The following is a 21,651-nucleotide window of genomic DNA, read 5'->3' as shown; positions in this document are numbered from 1 at the left end:
ACACAAAGGAAAACCTACCACACCAGAAGAAAGCAGAATTTTATTTAGTCTAATAAACTGAGGGATGTGAGAATACTACAAATACAGCAGGTGAGAGAATGGGAGACAACATTTGTGAGAAATGGCAGCAATTAAACTGTAGAAACAATGAACACTCAGAGAGAAAGAGATGTAAGAAACAAGGTTTCTAACTTGACACACAGAGCATAAAAACCTTGTTAGCTGTAATATGTGTTGGCTTAGCTTTTAGGAGACAATATTATTGACAATAGTTGCCAGTAACAGCAGGCAACAGAACTCAATTACTTCACCTATTCCTAAACAATTAAAAGTACTAGCTATATGGCTGTATACAAAAAAAATTAATGCACCAAACTGGAAGAAACTGAAGGCTTGTAATTTATGAGATTAAATATTTCAACAGCTTCTAGGAGAGTTTTTCTTTTGTTTATAAAAGAAGTATTTCCATATTCTGAAGCGGAAGTTAAGACTTTGCACTAGAAAAATGCAAAGTCTTATACCTAGATGGAAAATTGTGGGATGGCAGAGCAGTCTTATTACTTATGGAAGTAGTCAATGTCAGAGGGGTCTGAACCTTACTTTGAAATGGCATTTTAATGTTTCATTGTTTTCCATTTTATTTGATCCAAACATTGTCTTCCTGTAGAACACTATGTTTTCTATGCAAAAGTATTTCATCAGGTAAACTTACATTCATGAATACTTCAAATTCATTCTCCTAGGTATACAAAAGGATGCTGCAAATCACTAGATTTGAACAAACAAGGCAGAATTCTTCATAACTATCAAGAGAAACACTACAATGGAGAACTGGCTTTGAAGTTGTCTTCAGAAACTGATTTATTCTTATGATATTAGTAATTAATGACTTTACCATTTCACTAAACATTAAGCATTATAGAAGCTGACAGTGACAAAAAATTATGACAATTTTTAATGCGTATTATGTGTAAGATTAACTACTTAAACAATCAGCCGTGTCAACCTCAACCCTTCAAGTTTATCTGTAGTGCATGTTTTAATTAAGAAAATCTTGCCATTTGGTTAGACTATTAAAAAACAGAACAGAAAAAAGCATAGACAATCATTAGAATTCCAACAAGATTATGCATATTCCAGATATTCTTCAACCTTAATGAAGCCTTCTGAAAAGCAAACTGTGTGCATCAGAAAAAAAGCATGACAATAATGCATGTGCATCATAAGCAGATGTTTTGACAGCTGAATGTGTAGCAGATCTGGTGCTTTTAGTCATTCATTAACTAGTAACAGAGAAGAGCAAGCCAACAGCTCTGATCACAGGTGACTAATAAATTAATGGTCACTAGTGGAGAGCACTTGTGCTTATGTTCCATTGCTCATCTCCTCATCTGCCCAACTGCTGCAGCACTATCTGGGGGTTCTGCTAATCTCTTGCAAACTGTGCTGACTCAAATATAACTATATGGCCTAAGGCAATTTTTTCACTGAGCAACACGATTGCTTAACTAATTGCTGTATTTTCTGAAAGAGATGCTTGCTGGACATGGGATGGGTCAGGAAAGTGACAATCTAGGAGAAAAGGGTATAAAATAAGAATGGAGAGAGGAAAACGGCAGAGATGGCTAAAAGTAGTGTGATAAGGACAGCTTAACCTATGCTCATCTAGAAGTTTTCCTTTTATGAGTATTACCTTTTCACTTTTGCTCGCAAGATTTAATCTATTTTACAGAGGTAGCAGATTAGTATTTATCTTGTACTAAAACTATGACACGTAACAGTTTTGCATTGTCAGAATGCACCATAAATACGCCAGATTTTTCAGAAATATCCCTGACAAAAAAAGACTTGAGAGTTATAGTTGTGCATGAAGTAATTTGTGCATCCAGGACAAGTGGAATTACAGTAGTCATTATTTGCTTCACTCCAATTACTACATGACAAGCAACATAAATTTCAAAAAGGATTCCTTACTTACCATACTAGTGTTGGAAAAGAAACAAGAATGTAAATGAGTTTTACAGCCTTCATAAGCATTCTGTCTGTCCTTCAGAATTCAAAATTAAAAGCTGCTGATACAGATTCAAGGCTTTTTTTCCCTTTAAGTATTGCAAATTCCTAATGTACCCTTCTTCCTCTCTTCAGTACCCACTTTGCTTCAGAACCAGAAGAAACTGCTCTGCAGAAACTTAAAACTAATGTAGATATAAAGTTTCATGTTCAACTTACCTTCCAAAATTGGCTGGCAAAAACTCAAGAAAAGCATCATTCAGGTACAGCTGTGTTAGGTTTAACAGTTGAGAAAATCCATCTGGCAGCCTATAGAAGTAAAATAACATAGTACCTTAGTTTCAATTATTTTCAGGGCATTAAGTCATATTTTCTTAAGCAACAGTATAGTACTGAAGTCCTACATATTGATAAAATTAAAATTGAGGGGGTGATTTCTTTAAAGTCACACTTGACAGTTGTTCTCTATAAGATGAGTTTCAAAATTATTTTAAGTATTGAGAACAACATTTACAGGCAATAAGAACTACAAATAGATGCAGTAGTGCAACAAACTGGTAATCTCCTGACATGTAATGAGAAGAAGGCATTAATTAGAAACAACAGGATAAATTTAAAAATACACAACCCCCTTTCCCCCAGAAGAGATATGTTTTATCTCTGGCAGTGGAGATTTCTGGCAAATTAATTTTGCCACTATAGCAGAAATGCATATTAAACCAGAATTTTTTTTTGTTATTAAGAAAATTCTTCGCACACTTCTCTACAGTCACAGAGAAGTGATGGATTTTAACAAGCTGACAAAGCTACATAGTATAATGAAGGATAGTTCACATAGCCTATTAACTTTGGCAAAGTACTTTAATGAGATAGCTATACTGGATCACTGTGCAACAAGGTTAATGAAGGTATTTCTCAGGGAACTCTGCTCTTGCCTCCAAGGGCTGGCACATATCTTGGGGCAAATTCAAGACTCAGTAGTATTTGCACAAAATATAAAACATCAAAAAATGTACAAACTTACTTTGAAATTGGATTTACGCTTGCCTCGACAACTGTCAAGACTTTACAGTTTTTTATATTTTCTGGAAACTCCTGTATGCCTGCAAGATACAGAAAGGGGTGGAAAAACAGCCTTTAATTATTAGATTCCACCACATCCATAAAAGTTATGCACATGAAACCACTAGCTGTAAAAACTTTGATTCATTTAGCAACTAGTGAACTGTTTTTCTGATGTCTCATTTTACATACAGTTTTCATTAAAGAAATACTCCTACACAATATATTTTTTTTACTATACTATTCCTAAAGCTTTTCATGTTTCAGGTTAGCAGGAAGCTCACAAGCTACAAACACACAGTACACTAAATTCCCATTGGTTATTGCCAAATATTGAAGTATTTGTGCTTTAGAATGTACTTAAGATAAGAACCTCTGTCCCAATATAATTTATTTTAAAAAAGGCAATCACTGGTAGCATGAATTTTTCAATGGAATCTGCTTATCAAATCAATGCCTTATATAACATCCAGGTGAAATGGTAAGGCTTCAAATCTTTAAGTATTTTTACAGCTTCACAGTTCTGAACAGATATCCATCCCAAAATGTGATGTATGCTTGCTGTTAACTTCTAGATCATTTGAGAGGAGGACAAAAAATGCTCCAGGCACACTTATGTTTGAAAATTAAAACAATAAGCAACTTCCTTTTTTTCCAAGATTATCTGTGAAAATGCCAGAGCGGAGCTGCATTCCACATATGTGCCATATCTCTATTTGTCAGAAACTGATAAAGCAGGCCTTGAATATGACATGTATCCATCACATCAGAAGGAAATCGGTACTGAACTGTTCTACCATGCAAAACCTTTACCTCTATCTTTACTATATATGCCATTTAAAAAAAAAGAAAATAAACCAACTGCTATCACAACTGCAGTTGCTTTTGCAACATGTTCTTATACCCTGGGACAGGTGTCTTTATTTTAAATATATTTGTCCTAAATACAATAACCATTCATACTGTATCTTTCTACCTGGATTAAGTACACTGTTGTTTGCAGCAAAAAAAAAACCCATATGCTAATAAATAAAGCTAGTTTGAAAATTACTTTTTTTTCCCCCAGATAACAAACCATAGCTCTTTGTCTCTGAGTTAACACATGTAACTGTATTTGTGAGTGCTTTATCCGGCATGTGGAAAGTGCAAACCAGGGAACAAGACCACTAAGAAGGAATTATACTCTGTGAATGCTTCTTTGTAGATTAGCAAAAGCATGAAATTTTGTGCTGCTTGACAAAACATTAACAGTCCAGCTGCAGAGAGAAAGACAAGGGCAGCATCACTTCTCATTCAGGTTGGCAGGTGAAACTTCATGTATCTGTTCTGAGAACATGTGGTGAATTTCTTATGTAAGTAAAAATACTACTTAGCAGCTAATGTTATGTAGTATTTTTACTTACATAAGAAATTGCAGAATATTTGATGTTAGCTTAAAGCTTGATTCTATATTTGTGCAGTAACAAGACTGACCTGGTACATCAGAGTTGTAGTGTGTTTTTATGTTTTATAATGGTTTTGTCTTTGTATCCCCTTATTTTTCCCAAATGGTTTACCCCCAGATTGCACCCCCTCCCTCTACCTGTGTAATCCGTTTCCTTTGCTGAGATCATCCCCAAATCACCACCCTGGCTTTCTGTCAGTCACTCAGCATCCCATCCCCTCCATCTACAACTTTCAGTCCAGGATGTCAAGTGATTAGCCAGAGGCTAGGAGTCAACCCCCCAAGAGTTACCCCATATGCTGTTCTAAATGTCCATTTTCCAGTATCCATACCTTAATTTTTCTTATTGGTTCATAATATGTTGTCTACTTTACATTTCCACCTCCCTTTAAATGTAACCTTGGCACCTCTCCCGGGCCTCTCAGCAGGAGGCCCCTGCAGTTGTAGGGGCTCCCCAGAGCTCCTGAAATAAACCTTGGACTAACCTCTGCTAAGAGTCAAACCCTTCATCTTCTGCCGTCGTTCCAGCGTCTCCTCTGCTGCAAGCAGTCAGCCTAGCTGCCTTCCGCCCCCCTGGGGCACAGGAGAGTGCCCCCCACCACTGTTCACCATCTCGGGCCTGGCCAGGGTTCCCTCAGTGGCACTCAGAGAGACCAGAACACAGTTGTCGCCCAACGTGAGGCCTCCAGATTAGCCTGAGACCTCTTCTCCTGGGAAAACATCTGCACTAGACCACCCTGAAAATTTTATTACCCCAGTGAGGTGAGTTTAAAATTTTGGTTCCTCCTTGTACTCTCAGGTGTTGGGAAGAGACTGGGCAAAGATGGAGACAACACTCACCCATGCACAACATGAAGTTTACCTCTACCTTAAAAAGTCTTTTCTTTAAGAAAATTATTGCTTTTCAGAGGAGGAGTTGAAGTATTTTGTACAGTGGTTATTTAAGCATTTTCCTTATATTTCACGGAACTTAGTCCTAACTAATGAGTTCTTGGAAGTACTTTGGGAAAGGTTAAAAACGAAGACAGAATTCCGTCCTTTATTTAATATGATGATGAAATGTGTTCTGAATCTTGAGGATGAAAACCAGCTGAAAACCCCTCCTCCGTGTTCCCCTCTTCGTGCCCCTGCACCCCCTCCCCTTGTCAAAGAAAAACTCACCCAGGTTCTCCCCTCTGTACTCCTGCTGCCCAAGATGGTGAAGACCACATGGCAGGGGCCGTGGGGTCTCCCCTTCCACCCTCTGCTCCCCACGCCTCCTCCAACAGATGTGTTTACCTCGGTTGCCACAGCACAGCAAGATGTGGCCGGGGTGGCAAGAGCTGTATCCCCTCGCACAGGGCTGCCGGCGTGCCAGCGCTCTGTGACCCGCTGCAGCTCTCCCCCCCATGGAAAGCCCGTGGCCACCCTGCCAGCGCTCAGCAAGGCCAGGGCGAGCCAGTCAATACTCACTGTCCAGCCCGCCCCACAGCAGCCTGCTGCACGGGGGCCAAGGGCAGGCGAGTGAGACCAGTGGACCTGGGACACCGCTGTCGCGGGGCAGGTGGACAGCCCTGCTGGGGGATGGCTCAGAGTCACAGTCCTGGCAGGGCAGCAAAACCAGCGGCCCCTGCCCACCGTCACTGCTCTGACAGCCCCGCACTGGCAGCACCCGCAGGCACCAGCTGAGACAGCCCCTGAGAGAGGGCCAGGCCTCAGCGTGGCCGCCAGCACCAGGAGCGGAACGCACTTCGCACGGCAGCACGCCAGCAACGCATCCAGAAACACCAACACAAACCCACTGGCAAAGGTAAAAAAGTCCTTGCCATGAACATTTTGGGGACAGTGAAATGGTTCAAAGTAAAAAACAAATACCGTTTCATAACCTGGGAATGATAACAAAAAAGGTGTTCATCAGACTGCTATAAAAAAGAATAATCCCAAGAAATACGTCCACAGTCTAGGAGATGGAGAAATTGTGGAATTTAATGTAATACAAGGAAGAAAAGGCCCCCAAGCAGCTGATGTGACAGGACGTGGTGGAGTTCCAGTGCAAGGTAGTAAACATGCACCAAACTGGAAACATGCGAAATATATCCACATCATAGAAGTCCTCCACACACCTATCAAGGACATAGAACCCAAAACAACCAACCACCTAGCCCCAGCAATAGCCTAAAAGCAAAAAGAGCACAGAACACTGGCGAGCTGTCCTGCATCCAAAACCCCAGGCTGATAATGAAAGAACCTTCCAGTCCAATAAGTTCCACTTCTTCTTATACCCCAATTCCTGTGGCCTTCCTGCCTCCCTCCCACCTTCCTCCTTTCCTTTCCATTGTCCTATTACCCCTTTTCATGTTCCCACAAATTCCAACCACCCTTTCCCCTCTTCCACGGTCTCCCTCCACTAATCCCTTTCCCCAGAGTTCCTTCATAATACCAGAGGGAGCCTGATGAGGAGGGAAAGAAAGGAAAGTTTCCCTAAAGTAACCATCATTTTCTTAAAGTAATGATTTCTATTTGGAGTTTCTAACAGGCACAACATCACCTACACTATCTTGTGCAGAGTCTATCACATCCAACCACTTTACCACAGGAGACAGAGAAACAGCCTCTGCTGAAGAAATCTCCTGACTCTCTTTCCTGATAAATCATGCTAAGAAAACCCCACATCCCTCCTGCCAGCTCTAAGACACTCCAGAAAATCTGTTTGGACATTAAGGACCCAGAATTGTTTGCATTTTGAAAATTGTCTTATGGATGCTTTTGATTGTTTTTGTCATTTTGTGTTGATTCAGTTGATCCTTCAGAAAAGCTTTCTTAATAACATAAAAATTGGGGAATTGTGGAGGCCCTGGGGGGGGCATCTCCTAAGTTACACCCCATTGGCTCCTTCCCCTGTTCCTATGTCTGAACATAGTTGCGCCTGAGCCACTCCCTCCCTTTTCCCCGATTGTGTCTCACCTTTGTACAGCCCGGAGACCAAGGTCAGCCCCGGGGGCCCCTGGGGGGAGAGAGCAGGACCCTCTGGAGGTGTGTCTGTCTGGGACCTGAACATCTCACTGCACGGCTGAATTAAACATCTATGGATATTATGCAAAGGCCCTTTTTGCTTCTTTACCTGGGACTTTACTAGCAGCAATTCAGGCTGCAACACATCAGGACTTAAGAGATGGCAGTAGACAAGTAAAGCAGTGACAAAATACAAACTGTAACCAATTGGTGATAATGAGTGGCAAAGCTACTGTGATGATTTCTCCATATATACAACTAAAGCAGTGACACCATTTCTTTAAAAACAGACTTTTAGGTCTTTATTGACCGGAACCTGTTTGTCATACTGCCATTGAAATTATTACTTTGGATTCATTGTACTCTGTTACTCAAAGCTGAAAGGCAAGAAAAAAACCCATGAAATTCAGTTAATCCAGGAGTTCAAATACACCTAAGTATCATGGACACTTTTGGGAAATAACTTGCTAAACTCAGAAGCAGAAAAGACCAGGAAGAACAGAACCATCAGCGGTAAAACAGGCCAACATTTCTGACGCTTCCTGAGTAACATGCATGTTTATGCACATGCACAGGTGTAAATCAAAATACAGCTTCATATATACAGACACACATATATACACATGTGTGAGTGCATGTTCATGTGTATGAGTTCAGCCATGTGAAGTTTATTGGGACTGTGAGTGGAGTCAAAGCAGAAGATGGCAATGGGATACTAATTTAATTAATTTCCATTACTCAGTACAAAATCAAAATTAAAAAGGTAATATTTATAATATTATAAAGTTTGCTTTCTGTAAAGCAGTAATGTTATTTTCGAGTCCAAGAAAGATTAGGAAGCTACCATAGACAGAAGAGAACCATACCTTATCTATTGCTGTCATTTACTCTTAGCAAAAAGAGAAACACAGTTCCAAGAAACTTAAATATACATGATCTTAATTCCAGTTGTAGCAATAAACCTCATTCAGCAAAAGAAATATCCATACATGGAAAGCATCTAACATGACAATACCCTGTGCCTGCAGAAATGAAGTTACAGATGATTTGTAGGAAGTGGCCTTCTGGTGTCTGAAAAATAAATCAAAACTTCTTTATTGCTAAGGATATAAATTTACCTTTTTAAAATAAGCATTTACACTAATCAAAGTAAACCACTGCTAAGCTCTTCCTTGGAGGCCAAGCTGTGTCTCAGACTCACCCTATGCCCTTAGTTTTGCTGTTTGAATCACGCTGAGAGATTCTCTAAACTTTGTTTTTCTGAGAGATGGTCTCACTACTGGCCTTGGCTTGGTCCTTGGATGAAAGATTGCTCTTGTCCAACACATTAAACTTTGTGTTTATAATATTAATTTCCACTGTCTGTGTCATGAACTCATGGAAGCACAGAACGCTTAAATTTGCAGTAACTACCTAAAAACCAAAACACATAGCACATCTACTAGAGGGGAGAATGTCAATTTAAGCTTACTCTCAAAACAACAGCCAAATAAAATATTAGCTATCCAAATACAGACATGTTAAATCAGCATGCTTTATACATAATCAGAGGACACTACAGTAGTCCCCTATTTGACTATGCCTTGGGCAAGAGACAGCAACAGTTTTAACAACAAATTAATAACAGAAATTCAACTGATATGAGAAACCTAACAATAAGGGAGCCTGGGAACTTAATTTTGCTTTTTCTTCAAGTCAGACTCATCATGCTACATACCATCTTAAGCAACCTCACTGAGTACTTCAGTACAGATAAATGGCCATCATTCAATATTGAGAATGACAGCATGAAATATACCTAATATTTGTAATACACATTCAGAAACTATGGGAAAAAAATCAGGAGACTGCTACTCTCTACCATGTGATAGGAAGTTGCATTTACTGACTGGCTATATAACAATGTTCTGACCACTCCCTTTTCCTCAGCTATACTCCTCCTGCATGCTAGAAACATGCAGGTATTGTTGGATTAGTATTGTTTCATTTCTCCCACCAAGAAAAATTCAAAAAGCAAGTAGAAAGAAGAATAAATAAGAAGACAGAGAGACATGTGAAAAAGATATGAGGAAAATGGGGTTGTAAAGTGTGCTATTATAAGAGGAATTGTTGCTTGCTTTTCTGCTTTACATCTGTCCTCAATATGATGAATCTTTTTCCCCATTAAGGAAGCTCAGCAAATCTCAAGGGATTCTGTGACCACATACACCTTCACTCATTTTTAACATTGTGCTAATTAATCCACTTGATAGCTAACTCAATCCTTCCATAAGCCTCTCATTAGTTGAGTACTGCAAATTGAGATCCACATTCCTTCTAAATCCTGTTTTTCTTTTGGGGTTTTTACTGCTTTCTCTGTACACTGATACCCAAGGATTACAGAAGACAGTGCAACAGTTCACCTGGTCTGTTGCAGCCTTATTCCACTTCCACTGAAAAGCATTATATGGACAGGTTCTTCAACATATCATTAATTTTGTATTTTACATTGTAACAATCACTATGCCCAACGCATTTCAGTGCTCAATTTGTTTATAGATCACACTCACTGTTTTCCAAAAAAATACAAACCATTGTGCCTATAGACATGAACATTTGCAGAGCACAGTAGGAGAAAACACAATTTGCAGATCACCTTTAACCACCAGATCCAAACTGATTTGGGAGCAAAGTTCTTTTTGTAGTGTAGTTTACCACAGAAGTTAGATTTATGTAATAGCTTTTAGCATTTACTTGACTGTTCTTTCCTCCCTGTTTTCCCAGATTTCAAGCCCTTTTAAACTCGCTGCCAGTTTTTATCAAAAACAACATCATGCCCCCTCAACAACACCCCACCCCCCCCAAACAAAACAAAAAAAATCAACAAGGAAAAAACAAACAAACAAAAAAAAACCCCACCCACCCCCAAAAAAACCACACAATCCCCCCCAAAAAATCCCAAAACAAAACACAAAAACAAATCCCCAAAACAACAAACAAAAAGACCAAACAAAAGTTTAAACAAACAAACAAATGCAACAAACAAACCAAATCAAACAAAAAAATCTCTGAAAGAATGGTTTAAGAACATTTGGCAGTAAGGTAAGAAAGAGGAATTTAAAATTCTTGTCTGAATTAAGCCAAAAGCAGAAAGCTTTCATCATTCAGAACTCTACTTGGCAAAACCTCACTATCTAACCTTGTGGTATTCACTTACGATCCAAGACCAGCTGTGGCACATGCCCAAAGGACATACCAAAAAGGTCATGCAGGGATTTTGGGTCAACAAACACAAATCTGGAGGCAATCAACCTCAGTTCTTGATCACATAACATGACTGAAATACAGAATTTCACCTCATTTCTAACTCCTTGGAGAGCAATATTTATTTATTTTTTTTTCATAGCCTGTCACAACAAGTGTGCTCAAATGTCCTTCCTCTTGGATTAAAGATGGTAAGTATAACAGGGGTCCCCCTCACCATCTGGAGTTATACTCATCTCCTCTACACAGCACAATCCTCTCGTATCACTAGGACCAGTGTAACTTGCAGAGCAGGAGAAAAAACTGAGACAATTTTTTTCTCTCCATCAGGAAAGATTTTTTTTCACTCAAATACTGGCAATTCCATCTCTATAGAAAACTGGGCAAGTCAGATCCACTGTTAGCAGAATCCTTTACTGCAATGGATCAGTACTGACAGCCCTGTATGCTCCTGCTTCAGCCCTAATGCAGATGGGGGCTCGCTCTGTAGCCCATACCGTGGTCGTACCTTAATTCAGAAATAAATGCTAAAGCTAGGCATGTCCATTATAGAAACTACCACTACTATACAGAAGTGGCAGTATCTACTGATTTGTAGTATTCATAGAGAGTTACACCTCTTCTTAAAAAGAAAAACTTAAAATAAGCTTAAATTGGACCAAGAAAAAAATTTTGGTTCAATACCTAAAATGCACAGAGCAAGAAAATTACTAACACATGTGAGACCTCTAGAAGCTGTACAGGTGATGTTCCCAAAGGAGTCTGCAGCTAGATCTCTCAGTTTGTAGAAAATGTGAGGGGAAAAATCTCTCTCCAAAAAACAGGCACACTAAAAAGCTCTCTTGGAGCAAAATACATTAAACTACAGCCTGCTGTGCACTTACTCCACTCTGCACCTTTCCAAATATAGAGAACACACAGGCAAACATATAGTTTCAGTTTGCATGAATACAAATTAACTACTTTCTTCCCTCACCTAGTCTGTTTATCCTGGTCTAACTTCTGGGCAAGCAGCTCCACCACAAAAAGAGAAACTGTTGTTTTGTTCTTCCCCTCAGGCCCCCGCTACAAGTGTCTTTCAAGCCCATATGGATGTAACACAGTAAAATATTTTAAAAAAATATATGCCACAAATATCCCAGAGAATATGAAAGATCTGTTTGCAAAACCTGAAATTGTAAACTGAAAACTTAAAGTCACAGCCTATATTCTTAGATAATTATGTATTCACATATTTATGTATTTTACTTTAATGCTGCATACCTTCTGAATGCAAAGGAGCACTTTTCATTATTTGATGTAAGCAGTGTTTTAGAACCCAAACAATTCAATGCACAGTACTGACCCACCTACCCTTACTTTTTGAACATTCATTCTCCTTTCCATATTCTTTGCTTGCTGCAGCTTGTTTCAGACCCACCAGCATCTCAGGTTTACATGAGATGCAAGTCTCATCTGTAGGACAGCAGTAACACCTTTCCATTACAGTTTTGGGGTTTGTGGGTTTAGATTTTTTATTGCTTTTATATACATGTCCTAGCACAGCTAAAACAGTGCAGCAAATATTTAAGAGTCTTCCAAGGATTCCTACTCAAACCATTTGTAAGATCTACAGTTTTTAGAGTAAGGTCTCTCTAGGCCTGTTCTAGCTGTGTCTCTTACATAATGTAAATGAGAAGGAATATGAGTAGCAAGACAGGTTTCTCAATACCTGTCTGTGGAAAAAAAGGATAGCCACTAATTCTTGAGTAATTCAGTCAGACTTCTTAAAGACATGCCTGACACACTAATTTACGTAAACTAAAACATGCCAGGGCAGGGTAAAATTGCAGTATGTGAAACACTAGCAGAGTTGTTGACAATAGTTGTGGCAATAATGCTGGTTTGGACAATTTCCAAGGTTACATGGTTTTCCATCATGTTTAATTCATGGATAGAATGCTGTCAAGTACCCAGAGAAGCACAAAACGTAACCATAGGAAGCTGTTTTGCTTTTCCCTGCCCTGTCCTCTACTACCCTAGACTGCAAAATCAGTGCTGCACATCCAGTCACTTTTTGCTATTACATGACAACTGTCACTCAAAGAACACAAAGATACAAATTTCTCCTTTGCTGAACTGGCGAGGTGCATAGTGACAGTGATGACACCACCAGCAGCTCCAGTAAGTTCTGGGTGGACTAAACACTAGGTTTGAGCTGGACAGGAGGTTCCTGGGGTCAGGGAAAACTGAGTAACAGCTGAGACACCTATCAGGATTGCCAGGAAACAGCCAAGTCCCAGCAGTTCTTGCAAATGAGAGAGAGCAGTTCTGGAGTGGAGAAAGGAGTAGCTAGGGGCAAGCAATCATGAGACACTTAAATGGGTCGAGTGAGTGCAGGGAACAGGACGTGTGGCTTTAGAAGGAAGTGGCACAGGGGTCTCCATGACAGTCCACGAGGAATGGCATAGAGAAGGAGCCACTTCATCCTATGGAGTCATCAACATGCAGCTTTTTTGGCAACAAAATTGCTGTCTACCCATTGCAACTGCTGTACTGAGCATGAAACCCAAACAGAGAGGCCACAGCTTCCACACCTGAACAGACCTCCTGAAGTCTCAGAGAACCATCCAAACCCTCAGCCGCAGGGAATGCCAGAATGTGGAAGCCCTGCTAGAACCCAAAGACAGAGTTGAGTGCCATGGATGCAAGTGTGCCCAGACAGACAAGCATCATTGCATAAAGCGCTCACTAGCCAGGGTACCATCTGGGAATCTGAGCAGGCCATTGATGCTAGCAGGGTGATGACCCTCCCTTAAATCCTTGGAACCTTGTTGCAGTGTGATGCCATTTCCTGTTTCACCTATCCCAACCCCTCAGGTGTGCCAACCTTTCCTTTCCCTTTTGCCCTCCTGCTAAGAGCTGTACATCAATCTCAACATTCCAGCAAGGGCATCGTGTGGTTGGCAGAAGTTCAAAAGATGCCCCTCAGGTCTGGGTTCATTGGCCTGTCCAAGTGTCTTTATCCCTTGAGCCTTCCCCTCCTCCCACCTGGTTGGTCTTTACCTGTCCCTTCCCCTCTCCCTGTCCCCAGGGCTCAAAAGGACACGAGACCATGCGGCTGGGATTCTATTTGGAGCTGTTACAACATCCAGAGGTCTGTCATCCTGGAATAAAACTCTGGATTAAAACTCCAAGGCAGAACCCTCTCCTTTTTCTCTTCACTGTCGCCTGAACCTTTTCCACCAGAGGTAAACTGAGTTTCTACTTTGCCTGGATTTGTTCCGAGTGCCCAGCTGCAGCATCCAGCCGGCCAAAGGTGTCTCTGAGGTGAAACACCTCAGCTGCCGCCTTTGGTCCAGCAGCAAGGGTCAGACAAGCCCAGGCACATCCCACCTGGAAATACTGGGATTAATATTCCATAGAACCTGAAGGTAAGTTAACATCCAACCCAAGCAAGTAGGATCAGCTAATTCACAAGGCAAGGGAGAACAGACTCATGTCTCAGCTCAGAGCAGGAGAAAGAGTGTTCCTGTGCTACCAATCCACCCTTAGAAAGAGATATGATGTTCTGGAGTTAGAAGAAGAATCTAGGACAGGTAGTTAAGATCCAGAAGAAGAGAATTCTACTAAATTTTTATGGTCATCTTCAGGGTGACCTAATTACAGCATTCCAGTACCTGAAGGGCCGTACAAGAAAGGTGGAGAGGGACCTTTTACAAGAGCAAGTAGTGACAGGACATGGGATGGATGGGACTACATTTAGATTTGATGATAGGAAGAAAGTCTTTACTGTCAGGTTGGAGAAAACTGGCTGCCCAGAGAAGCTGTGGATGCTTCCTCCCCTGGAAGTATTCATGGTTGGGTTGGATGGGACTCTGAGCAACCTGGTCTAGCGAAAAATGTCCCTGGTTCTGTCAAGGGAGTTGAAATGAGATGATCTCTGAAGTCCCTTCCAACACAAATCGTTCTAGTCTACGATCCTATTCTATGCTGTCTTTACATGTAAATCCATATCTACAAACCCTATAATTACTTTTACAATACCTTTTCTTGTGTTACAAACATTTCTTTTGCATCCAAGAAGACATTTTAATGAACTTATTTCAGAATTTCAGATACATAGACTCAAATTTCACATTCAAAACCTTATCTGCATTGAAATTTCATTCAATTCATATCCTCTTACACACAGAAATAATTTTACTGTGAATAGACAGATTCTTTTCAGTACCTTCAATATGACAATGTATTTAAGGAGAAAGTACTACAAACACTTGAAAAAAGACTTTAAATAAAAGGGCTGCCTACATTTAGTGCACATTTATAGCATCTATACAGTGATACACTATCACAGAGCTACAGACTCAGAACTCTGCAGGAAATCAATGATCTTTTAGTTCACTATCATGAATGATTTAAAAACCCTGGTCCTGTCCTCCTCTCTGTCAGTATAAGCAGAGAAATAGCAAATTTACAGCAAGTTATTTTGTATTCAGGATCTTCCTGTCTTACTTCTTCAGCAGAAAATGAAACTTGGATCTATCTCCCTCTATTACTATGAACAATTCTCAAACCCTTGGAAAAGCCAAATTCTTAAACGTACCAGATGGGCAACGCAAAACTGGATAATTTCTTGATTTCTCATTCTCCAATTCCACAACTTCTGGCACAGAGCATATCAAAGACAGTTTGCCAAATCAACAGATTACTTTAGAACATTGAAGAAAACATGTTTGATCTAAATTTGCATCTGTTAACAAAATTCTTTAAAATTACTGGAATAACTTTATAGGCAGATATGCCTGGAGGCGGGGGGGTGAGGGGAGAGGAGTGTTTTCTTAGGTTTACGTTGTCTATTTTACCATGAAGATTCCTTGTAATACAGATTAACAAATTGACATGAGTAAATTTGTTGTAACATCAAAAAGAAATATCTAAGAGACTACTGAAGGTACTGTTATTTCCAAAGCCCCAGGTTACTCTTGGTCTTGCTAGTAATTTTCTCATCTTGCTGTTTAATCCTCCAAAGGCCTGAATAATATGGAATTTCAGAATTCAATCTTTTTCTTTCACCACCTGCATGTAGGGAAAAGTAGATCACCTCACTATTTCCCACTAGACTAACCCACAGACACAAGCAATTTCAAGTGCATTTCCCAAGCTTCCAGGAAAGCCTGATTTTCCTGGCAGTCACCTCATCCTATGTTTCAGCCTTTCAAACACTTGATTTGAGTAACCTGTAAAGCTAACTCTTCTGTACATTTAGATACGCCATCAGACATTGCATACAAATTCCTTCCCCTTCTTCAAAGAAGAGCAAAAAATATTTCCTTGACAGCCTTCCACATTGCCCTAGATGCATGCTAAGGCTGGCATGCCAGAGTCACAAGGAAATGATTGTTCCTTAAAGTTTAATCCCAAAAGACAACGATTTGGGGGTGAAGAGTGGAGTTGCGGGGTTTTTTGGAAGGTGGGGTTTTTTTCCTGTATAGCTGTCAATACATAAATATATTTACCATACAGGATTAAAAATGTTTTGATTTCCTTTAGCCTCATAAATAAAATATTAATTAAAATTAATTTTTCTACACTGGTGTCACATTCTGTATGCTGCAACTTCTCTTTAAGATGTAACCTGTCAGGTGGACTGGGAGAAAAGGCATTTCTCAATGCTTTGTATCGTGCAGGATGTAATTTCTGGTATAGAAATGCAGTTTATTTATTGAACCATTTGTTCAAGTATGATTTCGTCTTTGTGACTAGGCCATCACAAGGCTTCAGGTTGAAATTTCAAAGCTGAGGTGTATCTGGAAAGAAGCAACAAAATACTTCTGATATTAAGGGTTCACAGTAGCCTTGGGAATCAAGTTAAAATGCCACAAAAGAACAGTAGACATCCTCATTACCAAAAGACTACAGAATTTATTGACTACCACCAATAATTAAAGCAGAGTTAAGACTAACTCTAGTCTATGCTTGCTGCACATATAGCAGCAATTTGGTCTTTCTCAGCTACACTTGCGCCACAACCACTTCAGCAGCCAAGGATAATACATTCCAGACCACACTCTGGTACAAAGACTTCTCTATGCTCCTCGACTCACAACCCTTAAAGGCTTGCATTCTAACTCAGCACATCTCAAAACATACATCACTTCCAACAGTAGATAAACTGACAGAAGAGAAGTAGTCAAATGAAAATCTGTAAATTAAAAAAACACCCTGTCTGCCTCAGGGAGACCCAATAAGAGAAGGAGCTGCATGCTGAGAGCATACAGAGAAATATGCATGTCTCCTGGCTTCCTGTATTTTACTAAATTTTCCCTGTGCTTCTACTTTTGGTCACTGCTGGAGGATGCTAGATTAGATGAATCCTTGTTCTGATAAAATGTTATTAAATATTCTTAAGTATCAGCATTTGCACATCTGCTGTGTCTCTGTTACAAAGTTTTATATATTGTGTGCATGAAACCAAACACATTTAAGCCAGAAATTGAAAGCGCAAGACTTTTCCCATGCTATCAAAGCATTGCTATCTTGGACTAAAACCTTTCATGTAACGAATCTGCTAACTTGAACAATTTCTGTGATTTTGATCCTTCATCTAAACATCAAATATTAAGCACACATATATATATACATATAATTCTACTTGGACAATTGGATGGTCTCCCATATGACTGGTCTCACTCTGTAAACCAGACTGCAATTCATGAAGTAACTTGGAAACATTTTAAATTTGAAGCTTAGTTTTTCATTTTCCTATCAGCTCTTTAGAAAATTAAATACTCTGGTCAATACATTTGATTATGTCTATGCCAGAAACAGCTCAACTATTTTATGTGAAGGTCTTATCATATTTCATGTATATGGGTATTTGAAAACTAAAGTCTAACTATCCTTCTAAAAATACAACCTTTAAAAATAAATGCATATTTCATGTCAAGGCATCTGCACTTCATGATTTAGCCCAATCCATCTCAGAAGGAAACAATAGTACATCAATACTTCAAGAAAAATAGAGGAACTATCACCATTCACTCACCACAACCACAGGAATCTGAAAACCACTGAATTATTTTAGAATTCAGCATCTCTCATGATCCTGCACTTTTTGGGCCTAATCTGCACTACTTTTTTTCATAAACTAAAGGAAAGCAATTATTTCCACAGAAGTCCACTGCTTCCACATTCGATTATTTTGAGATATAACAGAAAAAGAAAAAGGAAGAATTGCAGATTTTGATAAATTTTGCTATTCTTAGAAAAGTAGTAAATTACCTCCTCCCATTTGGCTCTATTAGAGACACCCATCAGAACAATGAGAAAGTGAGCAGTAAATTCTTACAAAAAGAAAAACAGACACAGGGGAGGAGAGTAGGATTGCAGTTGTCAAGAGAAAAATTTTCCATGGTTGAAACAGTGGAGAGCTGAAGAGAAAGGGAAAGGCACTTATGCCAACAAACAAGATCTCAAATAATACCAAATTTATTACAGAATAAAGACCACTATTTCTTACTTCACCCAGCGGGAACAAATAGGGACTCTAATTTGGTTCTTTTAATTTTATAGAGGTTTTAGAACTACAGAAGACAAGATGACCCCAGCAAACAAGCTTGTGACCTCAGAACTATTTTTTATGTGCAACACTAGTCAGAGAAGCTATCCAAATTGTGATAAGTCTGACACCAGGCACATGATAATAGCTTAAATAAGCTTGTACTCCCTGCCATTTCTCTGAAGGGTGTTAAAAAAAACCCAACCTCTAGAAAACAGAGATTGATAGTTTACTGGGACAGTGTATCTCATGCCTTAGAGGAACAAGCGCTCTTTCAGTACCGAACTCTGTAGGCTTAGTTCAGGGCCATGACATTTTAGACAGACAAGTAGGTCCCTGGCTTCAGCTGCCTATTTATATACATGAGCTATGGAATTTGCCAACAGCAGCACTCAAATTCCCTTTTGCTGCTTTTAAGTCTTCTGCATTGAGAACTTGTGTTGCAAACAGTTAATACTTTCAACTGTTCAGTACAGGACAAAAAGATTATTCTTTCTCTTTTCTGTGCTACTGTGACAGTTTTAAGGCCAACATTCTTTAAGACTATTAATCCACTTGTACCAGGAACAAATCAGTAGCAACCAGGCCAATTTATTGCACTAAATGCTGTGTTCATTAAGCAGAGATAATAGAGTAAGAGTTTAAGTACAGAGTGGGCTAAAACAAACGACTGAGGAAAATACCAACACCTCAACAACAGGAATGCTTTCTTAATAAAGCAGAACTTCGTGGAGTCATAATTACTTAGCAGCCCAGATAAACCAATAAATTGAATGACAAAATCTTTGGAATATTTATGTAATTCTTATATTCAAGTATTATTTCAATGAGGTATCCTTTTACTTAACTTTAAATTAGTAAGACAAAACTATTCTATTCTCCTCAATTAGCATGACTTCCCTCTCAAGTAAGTCACACAACTAAGTTTGATGACAACATTATTTCAATTTCCTCACAGTTGCACACATCTGCCAACTTACCAAAGCACCACCATCAGTAAAACGCCATGAATACAATACTTGGCTGACAAAATTTCATAACTTATAGAAGTCTGACTCTCACAGAATGATAGATTTTTAACAAGTCAGGCAAGTGAACCAAGTCATGTCTATGGACACATATGTACACTCCCCCATGCAACAGAAGTTACCATCCCCAAAGCAGGACAGGAAAGCCAAGTCCTACTATACTACCATATTCCAAGAGCTTATTAAAATAAACCAAAACAAATTTTCATATTAAATAAATAATACTAATAAAATCTGACAAAATTTACAAACTCTCTTCAGTATAGTGACAGATGACAAAAGTTACTAAAATTAACATTTGAGTTTATATATTTTGAGAGAATATAAAATGCCAGATAGTGTTGTCTACAAACCAATCAATGTAAGAGATACAATAAAATATCACAACCAGATCATAAAAGAGCATCTTTTTATTGTAAGCAGGGATTTAGAGTAGTAATTTTAAAATTACTAGCTGTGCAGCTTCTAGAAATTATAGTTTTGCTAGTGTCTTTGTACAGTCAATGGTGATTTGCCTTTTAGTTACCTCAATACAATAAGCAAAGTGACTTACCATTCTTGCTGACATCCAGTTCCCTGAGATTAATGAGATTTGCAATGGATGCTGGCAATGTGGTTAGATCATTGTCTGGCAAACTCAGCTTGTGTAGAGACTGACAGTTAAACAGTTGCTATTGAAACAAAGGAAAAAGTGAATATGATTTTCTCTCAGTTTTCTCTATACAGTTTTTGTATTTAATCCATTGAAACTTCTGACCTCATGGCCTGAAGACCAAGCTATTTAGAGTTTTTATCTACCAAAAATTTTTAAATAGTTTCATTGAAAATTTACTCATTACAACACATCAGAAAGCAAAAAACTGTAGATAGTTACAGGGCAGCAGTTATGCTTAATCCTTCCTACAAATGCCTTCCAGGATCTCAGAAACTGTAACCTGTAGTTACATATAGACCTGAAAACATTGCAAAACATTTTCTATAATAGACTTGCCATGTGACAACCCAGAGGTAAATAGAGTTTATTCAAGAAGAAAAAAATTGACAGACATCTTTTGAACTAAAATCACTCTGGAACACAGGATTTCAGTAGGTATTCACCTCCTCTAAAAGTATAAATTTCATTTTGTTATGTCTCCCAATATTTTTCCTGTTCGTGCTTCCTACCTTAAGTAAAAAAAAAAAAATCAAAAAATGTTAAAAAAAAACTTGAATTGAAAAGTAGTAAAAAATATTGAACTAGTGAAAAAATTGAAACTAGTCAAAGTTCAAGCTAGGGGTACAGATAACTGTCTAATCCCTTATGTATACATGCATTACCATCTTTAACAAATAGCTCAGAGCCAGATCTCTTCTTAAATGCAGGGTACCTAGAGATTCTTCCTCAAAAGCTTAACAAATTGACAAAGTAGGGAAAATAATCTTAAGAAGAAGAAAAAAGAAAAAACGTCAGAAGATATGCAGAAAACTTACACATAATATAAAATAAATAGCTCTAATAAGCAATTGAAAAGATTCATCTGAAAAATTTATGATGAGTATTTCTTTCATTACAGCTTTGGATAAGATCATTCATTGACTTTGTGATTTTCTCTTTTGGAATTCTGAGAAAACATAATAAAATACCAGGAAGGGTTCATTGACTAAAAAAATGTATCCCAATCACTATCATACCACGAGCTCAGTTTGACCAAAATTTTTTGTCTCTCTCAACTACAAGGCCACTATTTGAACCAGAGACTGAAAACGCCCCATTTCTGTAAAATTTGTACATACCGCCCCAGAACAAAAGCAAGATGGACAGTTAAAGGAATGAGCTTTAAGTTATCTACTGCTGTTTCCAACTCTTCAGAAATATGTCTGTTAGAACTTATTTATCATTCATTAAGGCTTTGAAGAGTTTCAAGTCACTTAGGATATGGTGATGAGCTCAGGTGTTTTTGAGCCATTCCCTTATTTTAGGAGTATACACTTAGAATCTTTCCCTGGAAAGCAATAATCTAAACTCTTGGAATCATAAGAAATTTCTCTGATAACTCAGGTCAAGGCATACACAGCAGGAATTACAAGATCCCCTAAAGGAAAATGGAAGGGAAAGGGAAGATGATGTTGCCTTTGCAGTTATTCCTTTTGTTGCTCTTTTTCAGTGTTTACATATTCATAATTACTAGTAGTAAATGCAGGAAGCCACATAATTAAAGACTATTTTACTAAAGAATTCTTATTTCTTCCAAACATCAGAGTGAGAGAGAAGTAAAACTGTTACAGTTTGAGCTTTTCAGCTCAAATGCACACTGTAGCTCCTGGAGTAAAAAAGGGTACTTTTTCAGATGTGA

At 38.7% G+C, this 21,651-nt stretch overlaps 1 protein-coding gene across 6 annotated transcripts in view; it reads right to left on the bottom strand.

The window, feature by feature from the left end:
* ERBIN (erbb2 interacting protein) overlaps nucleotides 1-21,651 on the bottom strand; it is a 121,313-nt gene that overhangs the window by 43,793 nt on the left and 55,869 nt on the right. For all 6 annotated transcript variants that reach the window (XM_054517807.1, XM_054517806.1, XM_036402605.2 and 3 more), the window contains 3 exons: nucleotides 19,872-19,989; nucleotides 3,035-3,113; nucleotides 2,230-2,319 (listed from right to left, as the gene is read on the bottom strand). In XM_054517807.1, the coding sequence (XP_054373782.1) occupies nucleotides 2,230-2,319; nucleotides 3,035-3,113; nucleotides 19,872-19,989 (287 nt within the window). The remainder of the gene's footprint in view (nucleotides 1-2,229; nucleotides 2,320-3,034; nucleotides 3,114-19,871; nucleotides 19,990-21,651) is intronic.

The sequence above is a fragment of the Molothrus ater genome, chromosome Z (genome assembly GCF_012460135.2).
Source record: "Molothrus ater isolate BHLD 08-10-18 breed brown headed cowbird chromosome Z, BPBGC_Mater_1.1, whole genome shotgun sequence".
In the NCBI taxonomy this organism is placed as follows: Eukaryota; Metazoa; Chordata; class Aves; order Passeriformes; family Icteridae; genus Molothrus; species Molothrus ater.
Note: the sequence above shows the minus strand (reverse complement) of the source record. Positions and strands in the feature narration are given on the sequence as shown.